The 23,885-nt window shown below is 53.0% G+C and overlaps 1 protein-coding gene across 4 annotated transcripts in view; it reads right to left on the bottom strand.

The window, feature by feature from the left end:
• Positions 1-23,885, bottom strand: part of MTCL2 (microtubule crosslinking factor 2) — a 128,300-nt gene that overhangs the window by 82,648 nt on the left and 21,767 nt on the right. For 3 of the 4 annotated variants that reach the window (XM_075349877.1, XM_075349879.1, XM_075349878.1), the window contains exon 1: positions 16,531-17,187. The exons of the other annotated variant lie outside the window; for it this stretch is intronic. In XM_075349877.1, coding sequence (XP_075205992.1) covers positions 16,531-17,010 — 480 coding nt within the window. In that variant the 5' untranslated portion in view covers positions 17,011-17,187. Of the gene's footprint in view, positions 1-16,530; positions 17,188-23,885 lie in introns of those variants that run through there. 4 annotated transcript variants of the gene reach the window in all.

The following is a 23,885-nucleotide window of genomic DNA, read 5'->3' as shown; positions in this document are numbered from 1 at the left end:
AAATTTAGCCATATTAGAACATGGAAATAACTTTAAAGCATAACCATCGTTTTAATTTTTATTTCATAAATCTATAGTACACATGGAAAAATAGGCAACGTTGTAATATATCTTATTAGACAAATTCAAAGAAGACTTTCTCATTACTGAGATAGGAGATGGCAGTTGGTGCTGATGAGATTCTATGTAGAGAGAAGACAGGAGGGGCGGAGCTCTGCCTCTAGCTCCTCCCTCTTCTATCTACATAGAATCTCATCACCACCAACTGCCATGTCCCATCTCAGTGATGGGAAAGTCTTCACCGAATACAGATTTGACCTCAGAATTGGGAATTGTGATAATGACTGATCAATTCTGGGAAAGAAAGAAGCAGATTTATCTGATAAGATACATTACAAAGTTGCTTATTTCGATGTGTACTAATGATTTATGGAATAAAAATTAATAATGACGGTTAAGAGTTAGTGAATGCTAGCAATTCTTAACTACATTTATGAAAATTGACAGTCAAAAACTAAAAAGCTGTTGCCCAAATCAAGTGATCGGACACATTTCCCGTTTTGTGGTATAGGTCAGAAAGGGGAATTAACCAGACAAGAACACAACTGATGATCAGCCCTGGCACAAGTGCCCATGACAAGGCCTCCTCCTGACAAGTAGCCCTTCATTCAACTGGTTTATTTGGGGTGGAATATATTTAATCCATTTGATAAATGGAAGATACATTGATTTAAAGCAAAAAGAAGGAGGCAAGCAAGGCAGAAGAGCGATACAAACAGAAGAAAAACATTAACTAGTTCCTGAAGTCTGTATACAAGAAAACTCCAACAGTAAATCACACAACTTGCAGACGTTGTGCTGGGCATTACCATGCCCGTTGGCGAGCCATTTCCCCGAGCACCTGAACTCTATACAGCACCATGGTCAAACACAAAGAGATTAACGTCTAGGGTCAGCAAGGGCTCTTCACGCATGGCAGCGTAAAGCAAGAAAAGGAGAAGTGACAGCTTGAGAGGAGGCCCAGGCAGCTGTCCTACGCAGGCCGGCAGCCCCTCACCTCCCGGACAGGGACGCTCTTATTATTGTGGATTTGGCATCACACTTCTATTGTTGAATACACTATTAATAATTCATAGGAAAGTAACATGTCCAATCTGCCCGACACGTCCACTGCCCACCCGCTCTGTAGTCATCAGCTATTACATAAGGGAGGAGAACACTAACTGGATACTTATTTCCTAAAAGTCACTGGCAGCAACATGGTTACACCCAATGATCGAAAAGGAGGACAAATTGTCGCAGGCTCTACATGGATATAGGGTTTAATCCTGCACAAGAAATTACTATTCCATAGCAGCTTTTCTTATACATTTGTAACAATGCAGTTATAAAGTAAGTTGACGATAGGCCATAATTATTCATTTTTTTCCGTCTGCACAGTGTGTACAGGGACAAACTGAACCGAGAAGGGAAAGGGTAAGGAGTCAAATCTATTCATGTTTTCAGAAGGAATAACAGAACATTGTTCTAAGAAAAGAAAGGGTAGAATGATCTGGGACTAAAGCGGGCTTTACACGCTACGACATCGCTAATGCGGAGTCGTTGGGGTCACGGAATTCGTGACGCACATCCGGCCGCATTAGCGATGCCGTTGCGTGTGACATCGATTAGCGATTTTGCATCGTTGCAAAACAGTGAAAAATCGCTAATCGGCGACACGGGGGTCCATTCCCAATTATCGTTACTTCAGCAGTAACGAGGTTGTTCCTCGTTCCTGCGGCATCACACATCGCTGCGTGTGACGCCGCAGGAGCGAGGAACGTCTCCCTACCTGCCTCCCGCCCGCTATGCGGAAGGAAGGAGGTGGGCGGGATGTTACGTCCCGCTCATCTCCGCCCCTCCGCTGCGATTGGGCGGCGGTTCAGTGACGTCGCTGTGACGTCGCACGGACCGCCCCCTTAGAAAGGAGGCGGTTCGCCGGTCACAGCGACGTCGCCGGACAGGTAAGTATGTGTGACGGCTCTGGGCGATGTTGTGCGGCACGGGCAGCGATATGCCCGTGTCGCGCAACAGATGGGGGCGGGTACGCACACTAGCGATATCGGGACCGATATCGCAGTGTGTAAAGTAGCCTTAAGACTACTGGATTTGGCCGTTTAGTCTATGTATTATGCATGTCTTATATGGCGCCATCATATTCCGCAGCGGTTTACAGACGTTATTATCACCATCCCCATTGAGGATCACAATACAAATTTCTTGTCTTTGGAGAGTTAGAGGAAACAAAAGCAAAAACGGGGAGACATGTGGGATATTTTATTCCTTAGTCTTTTTCTAAAGATCATTTGGTACAAACAGGGGCATAACGACCGCGCTGCGACCGGGCCCAGGAGGGTTAGGGGCCCCCCCTGCAGAGAAGCAGCCGGTTGTTCTCTGTGACAGAGGAGCTGCGCTGTTCAATGGCAGACCACGGAGCCGCTATGTGGTCCATGAGTCATGGGGGCCCGGTGCCAGCAGCGGCACTGGGCCCCCCTCGTCCATCATTGCACAAAGTAATGATGAAGGATGGACGGAGTGCTCCGCTCCATCTTTCATCATTCTCCCCCTGTGCCTGCGCCTCAGTGCAGAAGAGCGCAGTGAGGTCACTACTGCGCACCTGCTGGGCTGAGACATGCAGGACGCTCTGACCGTATCAGCGGAGTAAGGCTACTTTCACACATCCAATTTGAGCACTGCGGCTCAATCCGGCTGTGAAAACTATGCAACGGATGCGGCGAAAACACTGCATCCTTTGCATAAGTTTTTACATGCGGCCCGTCCGTTTTTTTCCGGTTGCGGCATGCTACTGAGCATGCGCAGTGGAAAAAACCGCATGCGGCGAGCGGATGCGTTTTTTTCCGCATCGCGCCGCATCCGGCCTCCATAGGTATGCATTGAAAATTGCGCCGCAGCGGCCGGATGCGGCGCGGTGTTTTTTGCCGGAGCAAAAAACGTTGCAGGGAACGTTCGATCCGGCCGCGTCATCGGCTAAATCTGCCGCATGCGGCAAAAACCGGACCGAACGCAAGCCCCTGCGGCACAATACGGCACTAATGTAAGTCTATGCAAAAAAAAAAAAAAAAAAAAAAAAAAAAAAAAAATCGCAACCGGTGTTACAAAAGCCGGTTGCGGTTTTTCTGCAGAACGCCGTATTGTGCCGCAGAGCAAAAATCCGGATGTGTGAAAGTAGCCTTAGGCTGCTTTCACACATCCGTTTTTCGGCATCAGGCACAATCTGGCGAAATAACTGATGCGACGGATCCGGCGAAAAAAAGGATCAGTTGCATCAGTTTTTTCCATCAGTTCCTTCATTTTTTTGACAGATCCGGTGTGATACTGAGCATGCTCAGTTCAAAAAAACACCGTCCATAGGCTTCCATTATAAAACATGCCGTACGGCGCCGGATCTGGCGCGATTTGTTTTTTTTGCCGGACACAAAAACGTTCACTTCGTTTCATCCGGCTGCCAGACAAAAACGGATGAAACGCAAGGTCATCCGGCGCTAATGAAAGTCTATGGGGGGGGGGAGGACTGATCCGGCGGCAACAGACGCCGGATCCGTTTTTTCATGTTTTTGCCGGATTGTGCCTGATGGCAAAAAACTGATGTGTGAAAGCAGCCTTACGAGGAGAGGTGAGGACATGGAGGACTATGGGGCTGCATTATAATATACGAAGGGTAATATGGGACCCATTATGATATATAGAAGGTTATTTGGAGAGCTATATACGAGAAGGGACAAAGATAAAAGCACAGGATGGGAAAGTTTTGTGCTGATGGGAAAGTTGTGCTGATGGAAAAAAGGCTCTTTACCATGCTCTGCTATACAGTCAGGGCCAGAAATATTTGGACAGTGACACAAGTTTTGTTATTTTAGCTGTTTACAAAAACATGTTCAGAAATACAATTATATATATAATATGGGCTGAAAGTGCACACTCCCAGCTGCAATATGAGAGTTTTCACATCCAAATCGGAGAAAGGGTTTAGGAATCATAGCTCTGTAATGCATAGCCTCCTCTTTTTCAAGGGACCAAAAGTAATTGGACAAGGGACTCTAAGGGCTGCAATTAACTCTGAAGGCGTCTCCCTCGTTAACCTGTAATCAATGAAGTAGTTAAAAGGTCTGGGGTTGATTACAGGTGTGTGGTTTTGCATTTGAAAGCTGTTGCTGTGACCAGACAACATGCGGTCTAAGGAACTCTCAATTGAGGTGAAGCAGAACATCCTGAGGCTGAAAAAAAAGAAAAAATCCATCAGAGAGATAGCAGACATGCTTGGAGTAGCAAAATCAACAGTCTGGTACATTCTGAGAAAAAAGGAATTGACTGGTGAGCTTGGGAACTCAAAAAGGCCTGGGCGTCCACGGATGACAACAGTGGTGGATGATCGCCGCATACTTACTTTGGTGAAGAAGAACCCGTTCACAACATCAACTGAAGTCCAGAACACTCTCAGTGAAGTAGGTGTATCTGTCTCTAAGTCACCAGTAAAGAGAAGACTCCATGAAAGTAAATACAAAGGGTTCAAATCTAGATGCAAACCATTCATCAATTCCAAAAATAGACAGGCCAGAGTTAAATTTGCTGAAAAACACCTCATGAAGCCAGCTCAGTTCTGGAAAAGTATTCTATGGACAGATGAGACCAAGATCAACCTGTACCAGAATGATGGGAAGAAAAAAAGTTTGGAGAAGAAAGGGAACGGCACATGATCCAAGGCACACCACATCCTCTGTAAAACATGGTGGAGGCAACGTGATGGCATGGGCATGCATGGCTTTCAATGGCACTGGGTCACTTGTGTTTATTGATGACATAACAGCAGACAAGAGTAGCCGGATGAATTCTGAAGTGTACCGGGATATACTTTCAGCCCAGATTCATTCAGCCAAATGCCGCACAGTTGATCGGACGGCGCTTCATAGTACAGATGGACAATGACCCCAAGCATACTGCCAAAGCTACCCAGGAGTTCATGAGTGCAAAAAAGTTGATCATTCTGCAATGGCCAAGTCAATCACCAGATCTTAACCCAATTGAGCATGCATTTCACTTGCTCAAATCCAGACTTAAGACAGAAAGACCCACAAACAAGCAAGACCTGAAGGCTGCGGCTGTAAAGGCCTGGCAAAGCATTAAGAAGGAGGAAACCCAGCGTTTGGTGATGTCCATGGGTTCCAGACTTAAGGCAGTGATTGCCTCCAAAGGATTCGCAACAAAAAATATTGAAAATAAAAATATTTTGTTTGGGTTTGGTTTATTTGTCCAATTACTTTTGACCTCCTAAAATGTGGAGTGTTTGTAAAGAAATGTGTACAATTCCTACAATTTCTATCAGATATTTTTGTTCAAACCTTCAAATTAAACGTTACAATCTGCACTTGAATTCTGTTGTAGAGGTTTCATTTCAAATCCAATGTGGTGGCATGCAGAGCCCAACTCGCGAAAATTGTGTCACTGTCCAAATATTTCTGGACCTAACTGTATATCTTTCCCTCAGCACCCAGCTTTCCTATGCTCTAACATCATGGGAAAGCTTGGTGCTGAGGGAAAAATGTATATCAGAGCATTGGGAAGGTAAATGCTGAGGAAAAGATGGATATCAGTACATAGGAAAGCTGGGTGCTGATAGAGGGATTTCAAATCATGGGAAACATGAGTGCTGAGGGAAGGAGCCAAATGTCAGCGACAGTATCCTGTACCCCGATTGTTAGCATCATTATCCTATACCCCAAGTGTTGGTGTACGGTTGGGGGAGCCCCATCAAACTCTAGTTACGCCACTGGGCACAAACAGTTTGGTGACTTCTGCATAATCCACACATACTAGAAATCTTGAGGCTGTGTATGGAATGTAGAGAAGACGTGACTGCTCCTAAGTGCGGCCTTCACTCCGGCATCGCGCTCCACCATCATGCCTCCTGGCAGCCCTAACACATACAGATATTATCCTGCATGGTTTCTCAACAAAACTGATCCTAGATGCCTGTTATCATATGAAGCATGTCAAAACTTGAGGTGGAGAAATGTAAGGATATCAAATGGGAAGGAGTTTAAAAAAAAAAAAAAAAAAAAAAAAAAAAAAATCAGATGGTGCAATCTTCCAAGGGAGACATAACCAGGAGAATCCCGGATTTCAGTCTCCCTGCAGCCATGAATTACTCATGTTACTCCAGGTATTACTCATAACTCGGAGCTCCACATGGTACATTCATTTCCCTGAAATAGTAAAACTGTGACCGGACTGCACATAGAGGTGTATAATAATGTGCTATCACCTACACGTCCTATAGGGTGTAACTCACTTGTATACAACCTGTACTACCAAAGTAAATTTCTGTTAATGGGCTTTATACCAACCCTGTCTGCCGTCCATAAAGTAGCATCATAGAGATATAGGTATGGGGCTGCCGGGGTGATGCTGGAGAGATCTAGGCATGGATGGGGCTGCCGGGGTGATGCTGGAGAGATCTAGGCATGGATGGGGCTGCCGGGGTGATGCTGGAGAGATCTAGGCATGGATGGGGCTGCCGGGGTGATGCTGGAGAGATCTAGGCATGGATGGGGCTGCCGGGGTGATGCTGGAGAGATCTAGGCATGGATGGGGCTGCCGGGGTGATGCTGGAGAGATCTAGGCATGGATGGGGCTGCCGGGGTGATGCTGGAGAGATCTAGGCATGGATGGGGCTGCCGGGGTGATGCTGGAGAGATCTAGGCATGGATGGGGCTGCCGGGGTGATGCTGGAGAGATCTAGGCATGGATGGGGCTGCCGGGGTGATGCTGGAGAGATCTAGGCATGCATGGGGCTGCCGGGGTGATGCTGGAGAGATCTAGGCATGGATGGGGCTGTCGGGGTGATGCTGGAGAGATCTAGGCATGGATGGGGCTGCCGGGGTGATGCTGGAGAGATCTAGGCATGGATGTGGCTGCCGGGGTGATGCTGGAGAGATCTAGGCATGGATGGGGCTGCCGGGGTGATGCTGGAGAGATCTAGGCATGGATGGGGCTGCCGGGGTGATGCTGGAGAGATCTAGGCATGCATGGGGCTGCCGGGGTGATGCTGGAGAGATCTAGGCATGGATGGGGCTGCCGGGGTGATGCTGGCGAGATCTAGGCATGGATGGGGCTGCCGGGGTGATGCTGGAGAGATCTAGGCATGGATGGGGCTGCCGGGGTGATGCTGGAGAGATCTAGGCATGGATGGGGCTGCCGGGGTGATGCTGGAGAGATCTAGGCATGGATGGGGCTGCCGGGGTGATGCTGGAGAGATCTAGGCATGGATGGGGCTGCCGGGGTGATGCTGGAGAGATCTAGGCATGGATGGGGCTGCCGGGGTGATGCTGGAGAGATCTAGGCATGGATGGGGCTGCCGGGGTGATGCTGGAGAGATCTAGGCATGCATGGGGCTGCCGGGGTGATGCTGGAGAGATCTAGGCATGGATGGGGCTGCCGGGGTGATGCTGGAGAGATCTAGGCATGGATGGGGCTGCCGGGGTGATGCTGGAGAGATCTAGGCATGGATGGGGCTGCCGGGGTGATGCTGGAGAGATCTAGGCATGGATGGGGCTGCCGGGGTGATGCTGGAGACATCTAGGCATGGATGGGGCTGACGGGGTGATGCTGGAGACATCTAGGTATGGGGCTGACGGGGTGATGCTGGACCCCGAAGGAGAATCTGAGAGCTATCCCTTACAATACACAGAAGATATAGTCCAATATAAGACATCGCCGTACAATAAGATCACTACAAAGGCTAAACTAAGAATATCTATAACTTTACAAAAAAGGAGACGCCACAAGACGATCACCTCCTCGAACACAACGAGAGCTAAAAACAAGACTCCATGCCTCAGATCTCGAGAATTAATAGAACAGTTCAAAGACTGACGAGAAAAATGCTGAGCACCACAAATACAGGAAAAATGCTCCCCCCATGTCTAACCAGAAGAAGAGGAAAGAGGAGGGCATGATGGAAGCCTTCAAGTGTATGAAGTCATTATACAAAGCTCAGGAAGGAAGCGAGATTGCTTGAAGGAGCCGTAGAACAAGGGGGTCATGTGCAGAGAGCAGGAGGTGGGATATTCCGCTATTTATTTACATTCATCAATATACAGAGGATGAAAAAGGGCAGAGAGTGGCCCTCAGGTAAGATATAGACATACAGCGCCAAGGGCATCCTGCGTCACTACAGAAGGATATATTAGCATTGGCTGCAGGCTCATACCGGACTATAGAGCACCAGGCGGCTCTCCTGCTGAGGTGTAATGAATACTTCCATTCCCAATAAACTAACCATTCTGCACCCTCTTTTAAATGTCATCATTGTCCTGTTTCTTAATTATTCCTCCCAATAGCTAAGTCACTAAGTCCATAGAGAGTGACAATATCAGCACTGATTACAGTGTTAAAGGCACCCTACCCCCTTTCTCACATCCCAGTGTATCATACATGTCTAGGAGGAATAGCAGAGAAACAGCACTATTTTTTCTTTTTAAAAAGGGACAGAGTACCTGACATTTACATTTTTAATGGGATAGGTACAGCCTAACAAGTCCTGGAGATGTGCAGAGCTGTCCTCTACTGAAAGGCCCCCGCCACACGCGCAGAGCTGGCCGCTACGGAAAGGCCCCCCCCCCCTGCGCAGAGCTGGCCTCTACAGAAAGCCCCCCCCGCAGAGCTGGCCTCTACGGAAAGCGCCCCCCCCCCCCCCCCGCGCAGAGCTGGCCTCTACAGAAAGTCCCCCCCCCCGCGCAGAGCTGGCCTCTACGGAAAGCCCCCCGCGCAGAGCTGGCCTCTACAGAAAGTCCCCCCCCCGCGCAGAGCTGGCCTCTACGGAAAGCGCCCCCCCCGCGCAGAGCTGGCCTCTACGGAAAGCGCCCCCCCCGCGCAGAGCTGGCCTCTACGGAAAGCCCCCACCCCTGCGCAGAGCTGGCCTCTACGGAAAGCCCCCACCCCTGCGCAGAGCTGGCCTATACGGAAAGCCCCCCCCGCGCAGAGCTGGCCTATACGGAAAGCCCCCCCCCCCCCCCCCCCCGCGCAGAGCTGGCCTCTACGGAAAGCCCCCCTGCGCAGAGCTGGCCTCTACGGAAAGCCCCCCCCCGCGCAGAGCTGGCCTCTACGGAAAGTCCCCCCCCGCGCAGAGCTGGCCTCTACGGAAAGTCCCCCCCGCGCAGAGCTGGCCTCTACGGAAAGTCCCCCCCCGCGCAGAGCTGGCCTCTACAGAAAGCCCCCCCTGCGCAGAGCTGGCCTCTACAGAAAGCCCCCCCTGCGCAGAGCTGGCCTCTACAGAAAGCCCCCCCTGCGCAGAGCTGGCCTCTACGGAAAGCCCCAGCGCACGTTTCCATTGAGCGCCTTCACTGCTCTTAGTGCAAAGTTGGAGACTACCTGACTCCTTCGATAACATAACCTATGTACAAGTGCCCAGAGAATCGAAATCTCAGAACACAATCTGCCCTTCTTATACAGTCTTAAATCTTTCCAATGACAGCAAACACTAGGGAACATCGATAACGGCATTATCACCATCGCAATGCTTTCTTGGGGCTGTATGACGTCCATGTCCCTGAATTGTCAGTAGACTAATTAAGCAGGAATAAGAGTACCCGGCACTGTAATCCAGTGCCCACCTGCCCACAGTATGCCTTGCCAGATGCCAGCATGTGCTTATAGAAAGCTCTGGAGAGAAGATGCTTCTCCTTATAAGACATACACTTTCTGCACAATCCTACTAATTCCACAAGTATTTTAAACAAGCCAACATGTCGCACTCCAGACAAAGCCTCACGCAATCCACCGTGTAAACGGCGGAGCAGATATTTATACATTACACTTGGAGTCGTTTCCGGTGACTTCATGGAACTATGAACAAGACACAGAGGGACTGTGAGAGTTTCGGGTCACACGCTGTCCCAAGCTCCAGAAGTCATCTGGAAGCAATTATGGTAGAAAGCACCGAGTGGGGGGAGAACATCCTGTGTGGGGTCTGTATACAGGAGGTGACCCAATCCGAGAGCCCAGCGCTCATCAATGGACGGGTTTGAAAATAAGCAGAGAAACATGAACACAAGACTGAAAGAAAAGGGCAGGTAATCCTGGAGTGGAGACATCAGCCAACACGTTGTACAATGTAACCCGAGAGCTCCACAAGTGACAGCCAAGATGAAGATGTGGACTATACTAACCCTATGGATCTCACAACTTTCAGGCCATATTTATTTCTATACACACACACCAATGTATTTGGGGCTAAGAATCATTTTTTCATGAAACCCCATTTGCAAAAATTATTTTTTTGCCCAAAATACAAGCAATAAAAATAAATTTGTTCCAAAAAGGTGGACAACCCCTTTAAGGCACATTTATTTTGGACAAGTGTTAAATCTTGATTACAAGTGCATCTCAATAAATTAGAATTTCCTCAAAAAGTTAATATTTCAGTAATTCAATACAAAAAGGGAAACACATTATACAGAGTCATAACACACAGTGATCTATTTGAAGTGTTTATGATTGTGGCTTATAGCCAATGAAAACCCAAAAGTAATTATCTCAGAAAATTAGAATAATAACCATAAAACACCTGCAAAGGCTTCCTAATCGTTTAAAATGGTCCCTTAGTCTGGTTCAGTAGGCTACACAATCATGGGGAAGACTGCTCACTTGACAGATGTCCAGAAGGCAGTCATTGACACACTCCGCAAGTAGGGTAAGGCCGGGTAGACATATCCGGCTTTTCGCAGGTTTGATGGATGCAGCGCACGCCAGTACAGTATGATACAGTGCAGTGGCAGCGCCGCAACTTCCGGGACACATGCTCCAGTCACATGACAGCATGTGACCTGCACTTGTTGCGCTGCCAGTGTACTGTATACACTGTACTGTCGTGCACCGCATCCGTCAAACCGGCGAAAAGCCAGATATGTGTACTCTGCCTCAGCCACAAAAGGTCACTGCTAAAGAAGCTGGCTGTTCAGAGTGCTGTATCCAAGCATATCAATGGAAAGTGGAAGGAAAAAGTGTGGTAGAAAAAGGTGCACAAGAAACCGGAATAACCACAGCCTTGACAGGATTGTTAAGAAAAGGCCATTCAAAAAAATTGGGGGAGATCTACAAGGAGTGGACTGTTTCTGGAGTCAGTGCTTCAAGAGCCTCCACACACAGACGTATCCAGACATGGGCTACAACTGTCGTAGTCTTTGTGTCAAGCCACTCATGACCAATAGACAACGCCAGAAGCATCTTACCTGGGCCAAGGTGAAAAAGAACTGGACTGTTTCTCAGTGGTTCAAGGGGTTGTTTTCAGATGAAAGTAAATTTTGCATTTCATTTGGAAATCAAGGTCCCAGAGACTGGAGGAAGAGTGGAGGGGCCACAATCCAAGCTGCTTGAGGTCTAGTGTGAAGTTTCCACAATCAGTGATGGTTTGGGGAGCCATGTCATCTGCTGGTGTAGGTCCACTGTGTTTTATCAAGACCAAAGTCAGCGCAGTCATCTACCAGGAAATTTTAGAGCACTTCATGCTTCCCTCTGGTGACAAGCTTTTTGGAGATGTAAATTTCACTTTCCAGCAGGACTTGGCACCTGTCCACACTGCCAAAAGTACCAATACCTGGTTTAATAACCACAGAATTACGGTGCTGATTGGCCAGCAAACTCGCCTGACCTAAACCCCATAGAAAATCTATGGAGTATTGTCAAGATGAAGATGAGAGACACTAGACCCAATAATGCAGACGAGCTGAAGACTGCTATCAAAGCAACATGGGCTTCCATAACACCTCAGCAGTGCCACAGGCTGATCACCTCCATGCCATGCTGTATTGATGCAGTAATTCATGCAAAAGGAGCCCCGACCAAGTATTGAGGCATTTACTGTACAGACTTTTCAGTAGGCTAATAAAATCATTTTTTCAGTTGGTCTGATATATTCTAATTTTCTGAGATCATGACTTTTGGGTTTTCATTGGCTGTAAGCCATAATCATCAACATGAAATAAGCACATGATATAGATCCCTCTGTGTGTAATGACTATATAATATATGCATTTCCCTTTTGTATTGAATTACTGAAATAAATTAACTTTTTGATGATATTCTAATTTATTGAGATGCTCTTGTATATGGAGGCTGTCGGAGGGCGCAGAGTAATGCTTTTTGGAGGGCGTCCTCTGATAGGCAATGGAATGTCCCACGTTATTTCAGCTTATTTTCTGTTGTCCGTTTTTGTTATTTTTCCCACTGATTCTATGTAAAGTCATGTGAAAAATACATCCTGCATGACAGTAACGGAGCATAGATTGTTATGGGCGCTATCCAAAATATGGTGGTGTGCACGAGGCCTAGGGATAGTCGTGGTGAGATCAGGCGGGGTACACAGGGGAAATCCAGCTCCGAAAAGGGAAGCATGGAGACAATTGGTAATTATAGCCATGCTGCTGAAAGGAAAACAATGAGTCTGGGTTATTAACCAGACATAATAAAGCGCTCCAGAACAGCGAAACGCAATGTTCAGACACCGGACCGCCACTGCACGGGTAGCCAAAAAGAGTCTGCAGTCCCATGTCACCCAACAGTAAGGGCCTGACCAAGTGCGGGGTCCGATCAGTCAATGTTGGTGCCTGGTCACTAAGCCGCTACCATCCGCTATGGTGCAACAGATCCTGAAAATATGAATCCACCAGTGGAGCAAACACCAACATGAAGAGCGGCACCTGTCATGTGCAATATGCTCCCACAACCACGAGCAGTCCTGGCTGCATATTAGTAATCCCTGCCTAAGACTATGTTCACACTGGGCATTTTTGGTGCGTTTTTTAGCTGTGGATTTGTCTTGGTTTTATGCAGATCCATGCTAATAAAAGGCTGCTTTTTACAGTCCCATCAAAGTCTATGAGATTTCTGAAATCTCACGCACATCAGGATTTTTTCCTGACGGTTTTGTGAGCCACCTCTGGTTTTTGCTGCAATGCTTTTGCCATGGTTTTTCACCCTAGTGACAGGTGGACTCGCAGATACCCTGGATCAGCGGGTCTGATGGGTTAATAAAAAACCCGGTTAGGCCTGGAATTGATCCAGGATATCTGGCCGCCACAAAAAATTCTGGTGGGGATTGGAGCAAGCGCGTTATATTTACCAAATCACCGACATAGTTGTACACTCCCGCGGCTCCTCCACTTCCTCGCTCATTCCATATTCACTGCTTTCATCTGAGATTGGTTGCAGCCAGATGCGCCCCCAGCACCTGACTGCAACCAATCACAGGCCCGGTCTGCAGGTCTATACAGAGAATGAGTGAGCCTCTCATTCAGCGGTGACCTCACTCAGGCTCTTTACGGTCACAGATATCACCAGCTGTGACCAGGAATCACCTGAGTGACGTGACCTCTGATTATGCGGCTCATTCATTCTCTGGAGCTCATAGCGGGCAGTCCTGTTCTGAAGATCACAGCGAGCGCCATAGATGTAGCAGAGCTGAATCGCCGCGAGATCTCGTGTGGATTACGTCGGACCTGCAGGGGTGTGATTATGGGGTTAATAAAGTGGTGAAAGAGGGGGATTTTGTATTTTATTTCAAATAAAATGATTTTTTCGGTGTTTGTGTTTATTTCTTGTCACTTATTACAGAGTGGTGATGGGGGTGGGGGTGTCAATCTAGGGCTTAGTCGCAGCTATGAGCTGTGATTAACCCCTTATTACCCCAATTGCCACCGCACCAGAGCAAATCGGGAAGAGCTGGATAAAGAGCTGGGATTGTTGCATCTAATGGATGCGACAATCCTGGGCGGCTACAGGCTGATATTTTTAGGCTGGGTCTCTCCAGCCTGAGAATACCAGCCCCCAGCTGTGGGCTTTATCTTGGCTGGGTATCAAAATTTAGGGGGAGCGCACGCTGTTTTGTTGTTGTTTTTTTCAATTATTTATTTAAATAATTTAAAAAAACAGCATGGGGTTCCTCTTATTTTGATACACAGCCAAGATAAGCACACAGCTGGGGCTGCAGCCTGCTGTAGCCATGGGTTTTATCTGTAATGGGTATCAAAATATGGGGGACCCTACGTCATTTTTTATTTATTTATTTTTTACTGTACGACAAACCCGCAGACCAGGTCTGTGATTGGTTGCAGTCAGACACTGTCACACAGGCTGGGGGCACGTCTGATTGCAACCAATCACAGACTCCAGTGGGGTGGGGAAGCAGTGAATATGTATGAGGCTAATGAACGACACCGGAAGTAGGAGGGGCCGCAGGAGCAGGTACAGTTGAGCCGAGAATGTATGGGCTCCTTCTAGGTTAGTGAGCTTGGTGAGGTTTTCTCCCTTCCACTACAATCATGGTTCGCCCCCCACCCCCCATGTGATTGGGGCCTGTTGAATGACGTCATACCTGGAAGAAGCCCATACACTATAGCATCTACTGGAGACTGGTAGGTATAGCGCGCTTTACTTTTTTTTTTTCTCTCTTTCTCTTACTACCCGAGTGCCAGGTCAATCCCGGCCCGGCCCAGCACTCAGATACTTTTGAATCCTTGGTGGTCTTGACATCACAAAAAAAAATGTCCTGTGTGAACATAGCCTTACTGGCCCTGTATAAACTAGCATAGATAAAGGGATCTTTAGAAAAGTATTTCTAAAGATCTTTTATCTTATGCTAAGGAACACGGGGACTAGTCCCCAGGGCGTTTGTTCCCTTAGCTAGTCGGCCCACATAGCATGGTAGCACGCCTCTGTGGGCATTCTAATATGCTAATGAATGCGCAATGAAGCCGCAGATACCTCACTGTTCATGGTGGCCGGCAGAGGATGGATGCGCTCTACACATGATCTGGAGTCCTCAGCACTTCCGGTCACGCACACTGTACCTTACTGAACCCGGCAAGCTTACACCCGGGATCAGTTTAGTGCGCAGCGCATCATCGGAAGTCCCGGGTACCTTGGATCATGCACAGAGTGCATCCATCCTCCGCCAGCCGCCATGAACAGTGAGGTATGTGCGGCGGCGCTGAGTATTCATTAGAATGTTGGTACGCCCACAGAGGCATGCTACCATGCTATGTGGGCCGACTAGGTAAGGGGAGAAATGCCCTCGGGACTAGTCCGCACGCTCATTAGTATAGGATAAAAGATATTTAGAAATACTATGCTAGTGTATACAGGGACAGTTAGGCAGGGATTAGCAATATGCACCCAGAAATGCTCGTGGTTCTGGGTGCTTATTACACCTGACAGGTTCCCTTTAAAGCTCAAAAAGCAGTTTGATTGTTGGTGTCTTGCAATGATCTGCTTAGGCTACTTTCACACTTGCGTTGGACGGCTTCCGTTGCTATCCGCAGCCTTGACCATCAGTGACCGCCGGGCGGATGGAACGCTGCATGTAGCGTTTTTCTGCACTTGGCAACCTGCCGGAATCCATTGGTGTCCGTTGTTTTATAATGGACACCTATGGTGGCGGATTCCGTTAGAATCAGTCATTTGACGCATTCCGTTAACGCATCCGTCTTTACACAACTGCGCATGCTCAGATGTGTAAAGTCAAGGAAAAAAGCCTATAACGGATTGCGTTATTTTGTACGATCCGTTGTGCCACTATATGCAACGCATCCGTTGCATGCGTCACGCAATACTACGGATGCCGTTTAATGCAAGTGTGAAAGTAGCCTTAGCTGTGCGGACATTACCAAACTGTGCCAACTTGCAAATTGCATGGTGGTACCATGTGTGCACGCAGCCATAAGACTACAGCAATTGTACATAGCAACCACCAACCCCAAAATGTTGATCTGGACCATAGAGGCACTGGATTCAGGGCTCCTCTGCATCCACCAACCCCAAAATGTGGAGCTGGGCAGCAGAGGCCCCGGACTCGGGGCTCCTGTAGTTGGCTGTCTTACACATGGCGCAGAATATCTGCACTGCCAAGCCCTCCATTCTTGCCTCCTCTCTGGGCAGGGTGCCCACCTATTTCCAACATTATAACATTTTTCGCTAACTCCAAACATGGTATAAACGTTCACACTTGTCCTCAGAAACCACCAGTGAGGACACCTGGTGCAGAGGCCCAGCAGACAGCTGATACAACATGTCTGAGGGACCTACAACGTCCAGTAGGCACGATCCGACCGGCCAACCCCAAGGGTCATTACACCTGGCGGATTACTGACCATTACCCTGAGAGGACGCAACGTCACACTGTCACTGTGGTCGGGGGACTGGTGGCCGCCAATCAGTGTGCACGACAAATGGCACTAGGACCAGGACACATGGCGGAAGGCAGGCTCAGAAATACAATTACTGTAGACCACACAGATTGGGCATACACAGGACCACCAGGCCTTACATTTTGATACATTGTGGTACTATGGGGAGCGGCAGCCATAACCTGTCACCAGGAATCAGGCCCTTATTCCTTCGCTCTTGTAGATGCACTACCTGATTGGGTAAATATTGCACACTAGGCCCTCCCGCGCTAGCCCCGCCCCCGCGGAGCCTCACCTTCAGGTAGTCGTTCTCCGAGCGCAGCTCGTCCATCTCCCGCAGGAGGCTCTCGGTGCCCCCGTCCAGCAGATCCTCGGTCAGGTCAGAGAAGGCCATGGAGGTGCTGAGGGGCAGCCGGCTGGAGGCCGCAGACACCCCGCCTTCCTCGCTGCTGGCCCGGCTGCTGCTGTTCTCCTCCGACGCGCAGGACCCCTCCGAGCTGCTGTCCGTCCCCCGCCGGGCCCCTGGAGCCGCCGGGACCTTACTCTTCCCTCCGCTCCGGGCAGCGGGGGCTGCCTGCTTCTTGGTGCCCGGAGAAGGGAGAGGACGGCGCGGTCCGGGGGGGATAACACTGAGGGCCACCGGGGAAGATCTCCGAGGCTTGGACAGAGACCACCCGGTCAGGTCCTTCGGGCGGGCCGGGGATGGCGCCCGGTTTAGCTTCTTTTTTTCGGGTACCGGGGGAGGAGCACCCCCTCCGGGCCCCGCCGGCTCCATCACTGCCCCGGTCAGCTCCGGTATTTCTGCAGCACGGGTCTGTACAGATATTCCGCAGATAGCGTCAGGGTCCTGGACACACGGTGGGAAGAATCCTCCGGCGGCTGTGTCCGCCCTCCCCGGGGCTGTCAGTGGTACTGCCCGATGTCTGCTCCCATATAACGGACGATGATGTGTCTGCTCTGCGCATCGGATTCATCTACTGCTGGGAGGAGGGGGAGGCGCCGGAGCAGAGGACCGGCCCCAAGCAGGGAGGGGGCACATCCTGCAGCAGCTACAGGCTGGAGAGTGTGTGTATGGGAAGCCGGGCTCATACATACACGGGGAGCAGAGGATAATGAGAGGCCGGGCTCATACACAGGGTGATGGAGGCCGGGCTCATACATGGGGAGCACAGGGTGATGAGAGGCCGGGCTCATACATGGGGTGATGGGAAGCCGGGCTCATACATACACGGGGAGCACAGGGTGATGGGAGGCCGGGCTCATACATGGGGAGCACAGGGTGATGGGAGGCCGGGCTCATACATGGGGAGCACAGGGTGATGGAGGCCGGGATCATACATGGGGAGCACAGGGTGATGAGAGGCCGGGCTCATACATGGGGTGATGGGAGGCCGGGATCATACACGGGGAGCACAGGATAATGGGAGGCCGGGCTCATACATACACGGGGAGCACAGGGTGATGGGAGGCCGGGCTCATACATGGGGAGCACAGGGTGATGGGAGGCCGGGCTCATACATGGGGAGCACGGGGTGATGGGAGGCCGGGCTCATACACGGGGAGCACAGGGTGATGGGAGGCCGGGCTCATACATGGGGAGCACAGGGTGATGGGAGGCCGGACTCATACACGGGGAGCACAGGATAATGGGAGTCCGGGCTCATACACGGGGAGCACAGGGTGATGGGAGGCCGGGCTCATACATGGGGAGCACAGGGTGATGAGAGGCCGGGCTCATACATAAGGAGCACAGGGTGATGAGAGGCCGGGCTCATACACGGGGAGCACAGGGTGATGGGAGGCCGGGCTCATACACAGGGTGATGGGAGGCCGGGCTCATACACAGGGTGATGGGAGGCCGGGCTCATACATACACGGGGAGTACAGGGTGATGAGAGGCCGGGCTCATACACGGGGAGCACAGGATGATGAGAGGCCGGGCTCATACATACACGGGGAGCACAGGGTGATGGGAGGCCGGGCTCATACACGGGGAGCACAGGGTGATGGGAGGCCGGGCTCATACATGGGGAGCACAGGGTGATGGGAGGCCGGGCTCATACATACACGGGGAGCACAGGATAATGGGAGGCCGGGCTCATACACGGGGAGCACAGGGTGATGGGAGGCCGGGCTCATACATGGGGAGCACAGGGTGATGGGAGGCCGGACTCATACACGGGGAGCACAGGATAATGGGAGTCCGGGCTCATACACGGGGAGCACAGGGTGATGGGAGGCCGGGCTCATACATGGGGAGCACAGGGTGATGAGAGGCCGGGCTCATACATAAGGAGCACAGGGTGATGAGAGGCCGGGCTCATACATAAGGAGCACAGGGTGATGAGAGGCCGGGCTCATACACGGGGAGCACAGGGTGATGGGAGGCCGGGCTCATACACAGGGTGATGGGAGGCCGGGCTCATACACAGGGTGATGGGAGGCCGGGCTCATACATACACGGGGAGTACAGGGTGATGAGAGGCCGGGCTCATACACGGGGAGCACAGGATGATGAGAGGCCGGGCTCATACATACACGGGGAGCACAGGGTGATGGGAGGCCGGGCTCATACACGGGGAGCACAGGGTGATGGGAGGCCGGGCTCATACATGGGGAGCACAGGGTGATGGGAGGCCGGGCTCATACATACACGGGGAGCACAGGATAATGGGAGGCCGGGCTCATACACGGGGAGCACAGGGTGATGGGAGGCCGGGCTCATACATGGGGAGCACAGGGTGATGGGAGGCCGGGCTCATACATACACGGGGAGCACAGGATAATGGGAGGCCGGGCTCATACACGGGGAGCACAGGGTGATGGGAGGCCGGGCTCATACATGGGGAGCACAGGGTGATGGGAGGCCGGGCTCATACACGGGGAGCACAGGGTGATGGGAGGCCGGGCTCATACACGGGGAGCACAGGGTGATGGGAGGCCGGGCTCATACACGGGGAGCACAGGGTGATGGGAGGCCGGGCTCATACACAGGGTGATGGGAGGCCGGGCTCATACATGCACGGGGAGCAGAGAATAATGAGAGGCCGGTCTCATACATACACGGGGAGCAGAAGATAATGAGAGGCCGGGCTCATACATGGGGAGCACCGGGTGATGAGAGGCCGGGCTCATACATGGGGAGCACCGGGTGATGAGAGGCCGGGCTCATACATGGGAAGCACAGGGTGATGGGCGGCTTGGCTCATACATGGGGAGCACTGGGTGATGGGAGGCCGGGCTCATATATGGGGAGCACCGGGTGATGGGAGGCCGGGCTCATACATGGGGAGCACCGTGTGATGGGAGGCCGGGCTCATACACGGGGAGCACAGGGTGATGGGAGGCCGGGCTCATACATGGGGAGCACAGGGTGATGGGAGGCCGGACTCATACACGGGGAGCACAGGGTAATGAGAGGCTGGGCTCATACATGGGGAGCACAGGGTGATAGGAGGCCGGGCTCATACACGGGGAGCACAGGGTGATGAGAGGCCGGGCTCATACACGGGGAGCACAGGGTGATGAGAGGCCGGGCTCATACACTGGGAGCACAGGGTGAGGAGAGGCCGGGCTCATACACGGGGATGACAGGGTGATGAGAGGCCGGGCTCATACACGGGGATCACAGGGTGATGAGAGGCCGGGCTCATACACGGGGAGCACAGAGTGATGGGCGGCTTGGCTCATACACGGGGAGCACGGGGTGATGGGAGGCCGGGCTCATACATGGGGAGCACCGGGTGAGGGGAGGCCGGGCTCAAACATGGGGAGCACCGGGTGAGGGGAGGCCGGGCTCATACATTGGGAGCACAGGGTGATGGGAGGCCGGGCTCATACATGGGGAGCACAGGGTGATGGGAGGCCGGGCTCATACATGGGGAGCACCGGGTGATGGGAGGCCGGGCTCATACATGGGGAGCACCGGGTGATGGGAGGCCGGGCTCATATATGGGGAGCACAGGGTGATGGGAGGCCGGGCTCATACATGGGGAGCACAGGGTGATGGGAGGCCGGGCTCATGCATTGGGAGCACAGGGTGATGGGAGGCCGGGCTCATATATGGGGAGCACAGAGTGATGGGAGGCCGGGCTGATACATGGGGAGCACAGGGTGATGGGAGGCCGGGCTCATACATGGGGAGCACAGGATAATGGGAGGCCGAGCTCATATATGGGGAGCACAGGGTGACGGGGAGCCGGGCTCATACATGGGGAGCACAGGGTGATGGGAGGCCGGGCTCATGCATGGGGAGCACAGGGTGATGGGAGGCCGGGCTCATATATGGGGAGCACAGGGTGATGGGAGGCCGGGCTCATACATGGGGAGCACAGGGTGATGGGAGGCCAGGCTCATACATGGGGAGCACAGGGTGATGGGAGGCTGGGCTCATACATGGGGAGCACAAGATAATGGGAGTCCGGGCTCATACATGGAGAGCACCGGGTGATGGGAGGCCGGGCTCATATATGGGGAGCACAGGGTGATGGGAGGCCGGGCTCATACATGGGGAGCACAGGGTGATGGGAGGCCGGGCTCATACATGGGGAGCACAGGGTGATGGGAGGCCGGGATCATACATGGGGAGCACAGGATAATGGGAGTCCGGGCTCATACATGGGGAGCACCGGGTGATGGGAGGCCGGGCTCATACATGGGGAGCACAGGGTGATGGGAGGCCGGGCTCATACATGGGGAGCACAGGGTGATGGGAGGCCGGGCTCATACATGGGGCGCACAGGGTGATGGGAGGCCGGGCTCATACATGTGGAGCACAGGATAATGGGAGGCCGGGCTCATACATGGGGAGCACCGGGTGATGGGAGGCCGGGCTCATACATATACGGGGAGCACAGGATAATGAGAGGCCGGGCTCATACATGGGAAGCACAGGATAATGGGAGTCCGGGCTCATACATGGGGAGCACCGGGTGATGGGAGGCCGGGCTCATACACGGGAGCACAGGGTGATGGGAGGCCGGGCTCATACACGGGGAGCATAGGATAATGGGAGGCCGGGCTCATACACGGGGAGCACAGGATAATGAGAGGCCGGGCTCATACATGGGGAGCACAGGATAATGGGAGGCCGAGCTCATACATGGGGAGCACCGGGTGATGGGAGGCCGGGCTCATACATGGGGAGCACAGGATAATGGGAGGCCGGGCTCATACATGGGGAGCACCGGGTGATTGGAGGCCGGGCTCATACACGGGGAGCACAGGATAATGAGAGGCCGGGCGCATACATGGGGAGCACAGGATAATGGGAGGCAAGGCTCATACATGGGGAGCACAGGGTGATGGGAGTCCGGGCTCATACATGGGGAGCACAGGGTGATGGGAGGCCGGGCTCATGCATGGGGAGCACAGGGTGATGGGAGGCCGGGCTCATATATGGGGAGCACAGGGTAATGGGAGGCCGGGCTCATACATGGGGAGCACAGGGTGATGGGAGGCCGGGCTCATACATGGGGAGCACAGGGTGATGGGAGGCCGGGATCATACATGGGGAGCACAGGATAATGGGAGTCCGGGCTCATACATGGGGAGCACCGGGTGATGGGAGGCCGGGCTCATACATGGGGAGCACAGGGTGATGGGAGGCCGGGCTCATACATGGGGAGCACAGGGTGATGGGAGGCCGGGCTCATACATGGGGCGCACAGGGTGATGGGAGGCCGGGCTCATACATGTGGAGCACAGGATAATGGGAGGCCGGGCTCATACATGGGGAGCACCGGGTGATGGGAGGCCGGGCTCATACATGGGGAGCACCGGGTGATGGGAGGCCGGGCTCATACACGGGAGCACAGGGTGATGGGAGGCCGGGCTCATACACGGGGAGCACAGGATAATGGGAGGCCGGGCTCATACACGGGAAGCACAGGATAATGAGAGGCCGGGCTCATACATGGGGAGCACAGGATAATGGGAGGCCGGGCTCATACATGGGGAGCACCGGGTGATGGGAGGCCGGGCTCATACATGGGGAGCACAGGATAATGGGAGGCCGGGCTCATACATGGGGAGCACCGGGTGATGGGAGGCCGGGCTCATACACGGGGAGCACAGGATAATGAGAGGCCGGGCTCATACATGGGGAGCACAGGATAATGGGAGGCAAGGCTCATACATGGGGAGCACCGGGTGATGGGAGGCCGGGCTCATACATGGGGAGCACAGGGTGATGGGAGGCCGGGCTCATACATGGGTAGCACGGGGTGATGGGAGGCCGGGCTCATACATGGAGCACCGGGTGATGGGAGGCCGGGCTCATACATGGGGAGCACAGGGTGATGGGAGGCCGGGCTCGTATATGGGGAGCACAGGGTGATGGGAGGCCGGGCTCATACAGGGGGAGCGCAGGGTGATGGGAGGCCGGGCTCATACATGGGGAGCGCAGGGTGATGGGAGGCCGGGCTCGTATATGGGGAGCACAGGGTGATGGGAGGCCGGGCTTATACATGGGGAGCACGGGGTGATAGGAGGCCGGGCTCATACACGGGGAGCGCAGGGTGATGGGAGGCCGGGCTCGTATATGGGGAGCACAGGGTGATGGGAGGCCGGGCTCATACATGGGGAGCACGGGGTGATAGGAGGCCGGGCTCATACACGGGGAGCACAGGATAATGAGAGGCCGGGCTCATACATGGGGAGCACAGGGTGATGGGAGGCCGGGATCATACATGGGGAGCACAGGATAATGGGAGTCCGGGCTCATACATGGGGAGCACGGGGTAATGGGAGGCCGGGCTCATACATGGGGAGCACAGGGTGATGGGAGGCCGGGCTCATACATGGGCCGCACAGGGTGATGGGAGGCCGGGCTCATACATGTGGAGCACAGGATAATGGGAGGCCGGGCTCATACATGGGGAGCACCGGGTGATGGGAGGCCGGGCTCATACATATACGGGGAGCACAGGATAATGAGAGGCCGGGCTCATACATGGGAAGCACAGGATAATGGGAGTCCGGGCTCATACATGGGGAGCACCGGGTGATGGGAGGCCGGGCTCATACACGGGAGCACAGGGTGATGGGAGGCTGGGCTCATACACGGGGAGCATAGGATAATGGGAGGCCGGGCTCATACATGGGGAGCACAGGATAATGAGAGGCCGGGCTCATACATGGGGAGCACAGGATAATGGGAGGCCGGGCTCATACATGGGGAGCGCCGGGTGATGGGAGGCCGGGCTCATACATGGGGAGCACAGGATAATGGGAGGCCGGGCTCATACATGGGGAGCACCGGGTGATGGGAGGCCGGGCTCATACACTGGGAGCACAGGATAATGAGAGGCCGGGCGCATACATGGGGAGCACAGGATAATGGGAGGCAAGGCTCATACATGGGGAGCACCGGGTGATGGGAGGCCGGGCTCATACATGGGGAGCACAGGGTGATGGGAGGCCGGACTCATACATGGGTAGCACGGGGTGATGGGAGGCCGGGCTCATACATGGGGAGCACAGGATAATGGGAGGCCGGGCTCATACATGGGGAGCACCGGGTGATGGGAGGCCGGGCTCATACAGGGGGAGCGCAGGGTGATGGGAGGCCGGGCTCATACATGGGGAGCGCAGGGTGATGGGAGGCCGGGCTCGTATGTGGGGAGCACAGGGTGATGGGAGGCCGGGCTC

Source organism: Anomaloglossus baeobatrachus, chromosome 5, assembly GCF_048569485.1.
Source record: "Anomaloglossus baeobatrachus isolate aAnoBae1 chromosome 5, aAnoBae1.hap1, whole genome shotgun sequence".
Lineage (NCBI taxonomy): Eukaryota > Metazoa > Chordata > Amphibia > Anura > Aromobatidae > Anomaloglossus > Anomaloglossus baeobatrachus.
The sequence above is the reverse complement of the archived record's forward strand: the minus strand, read 5'-3'. Positions and strand labels throughout refer to the sequence as shown.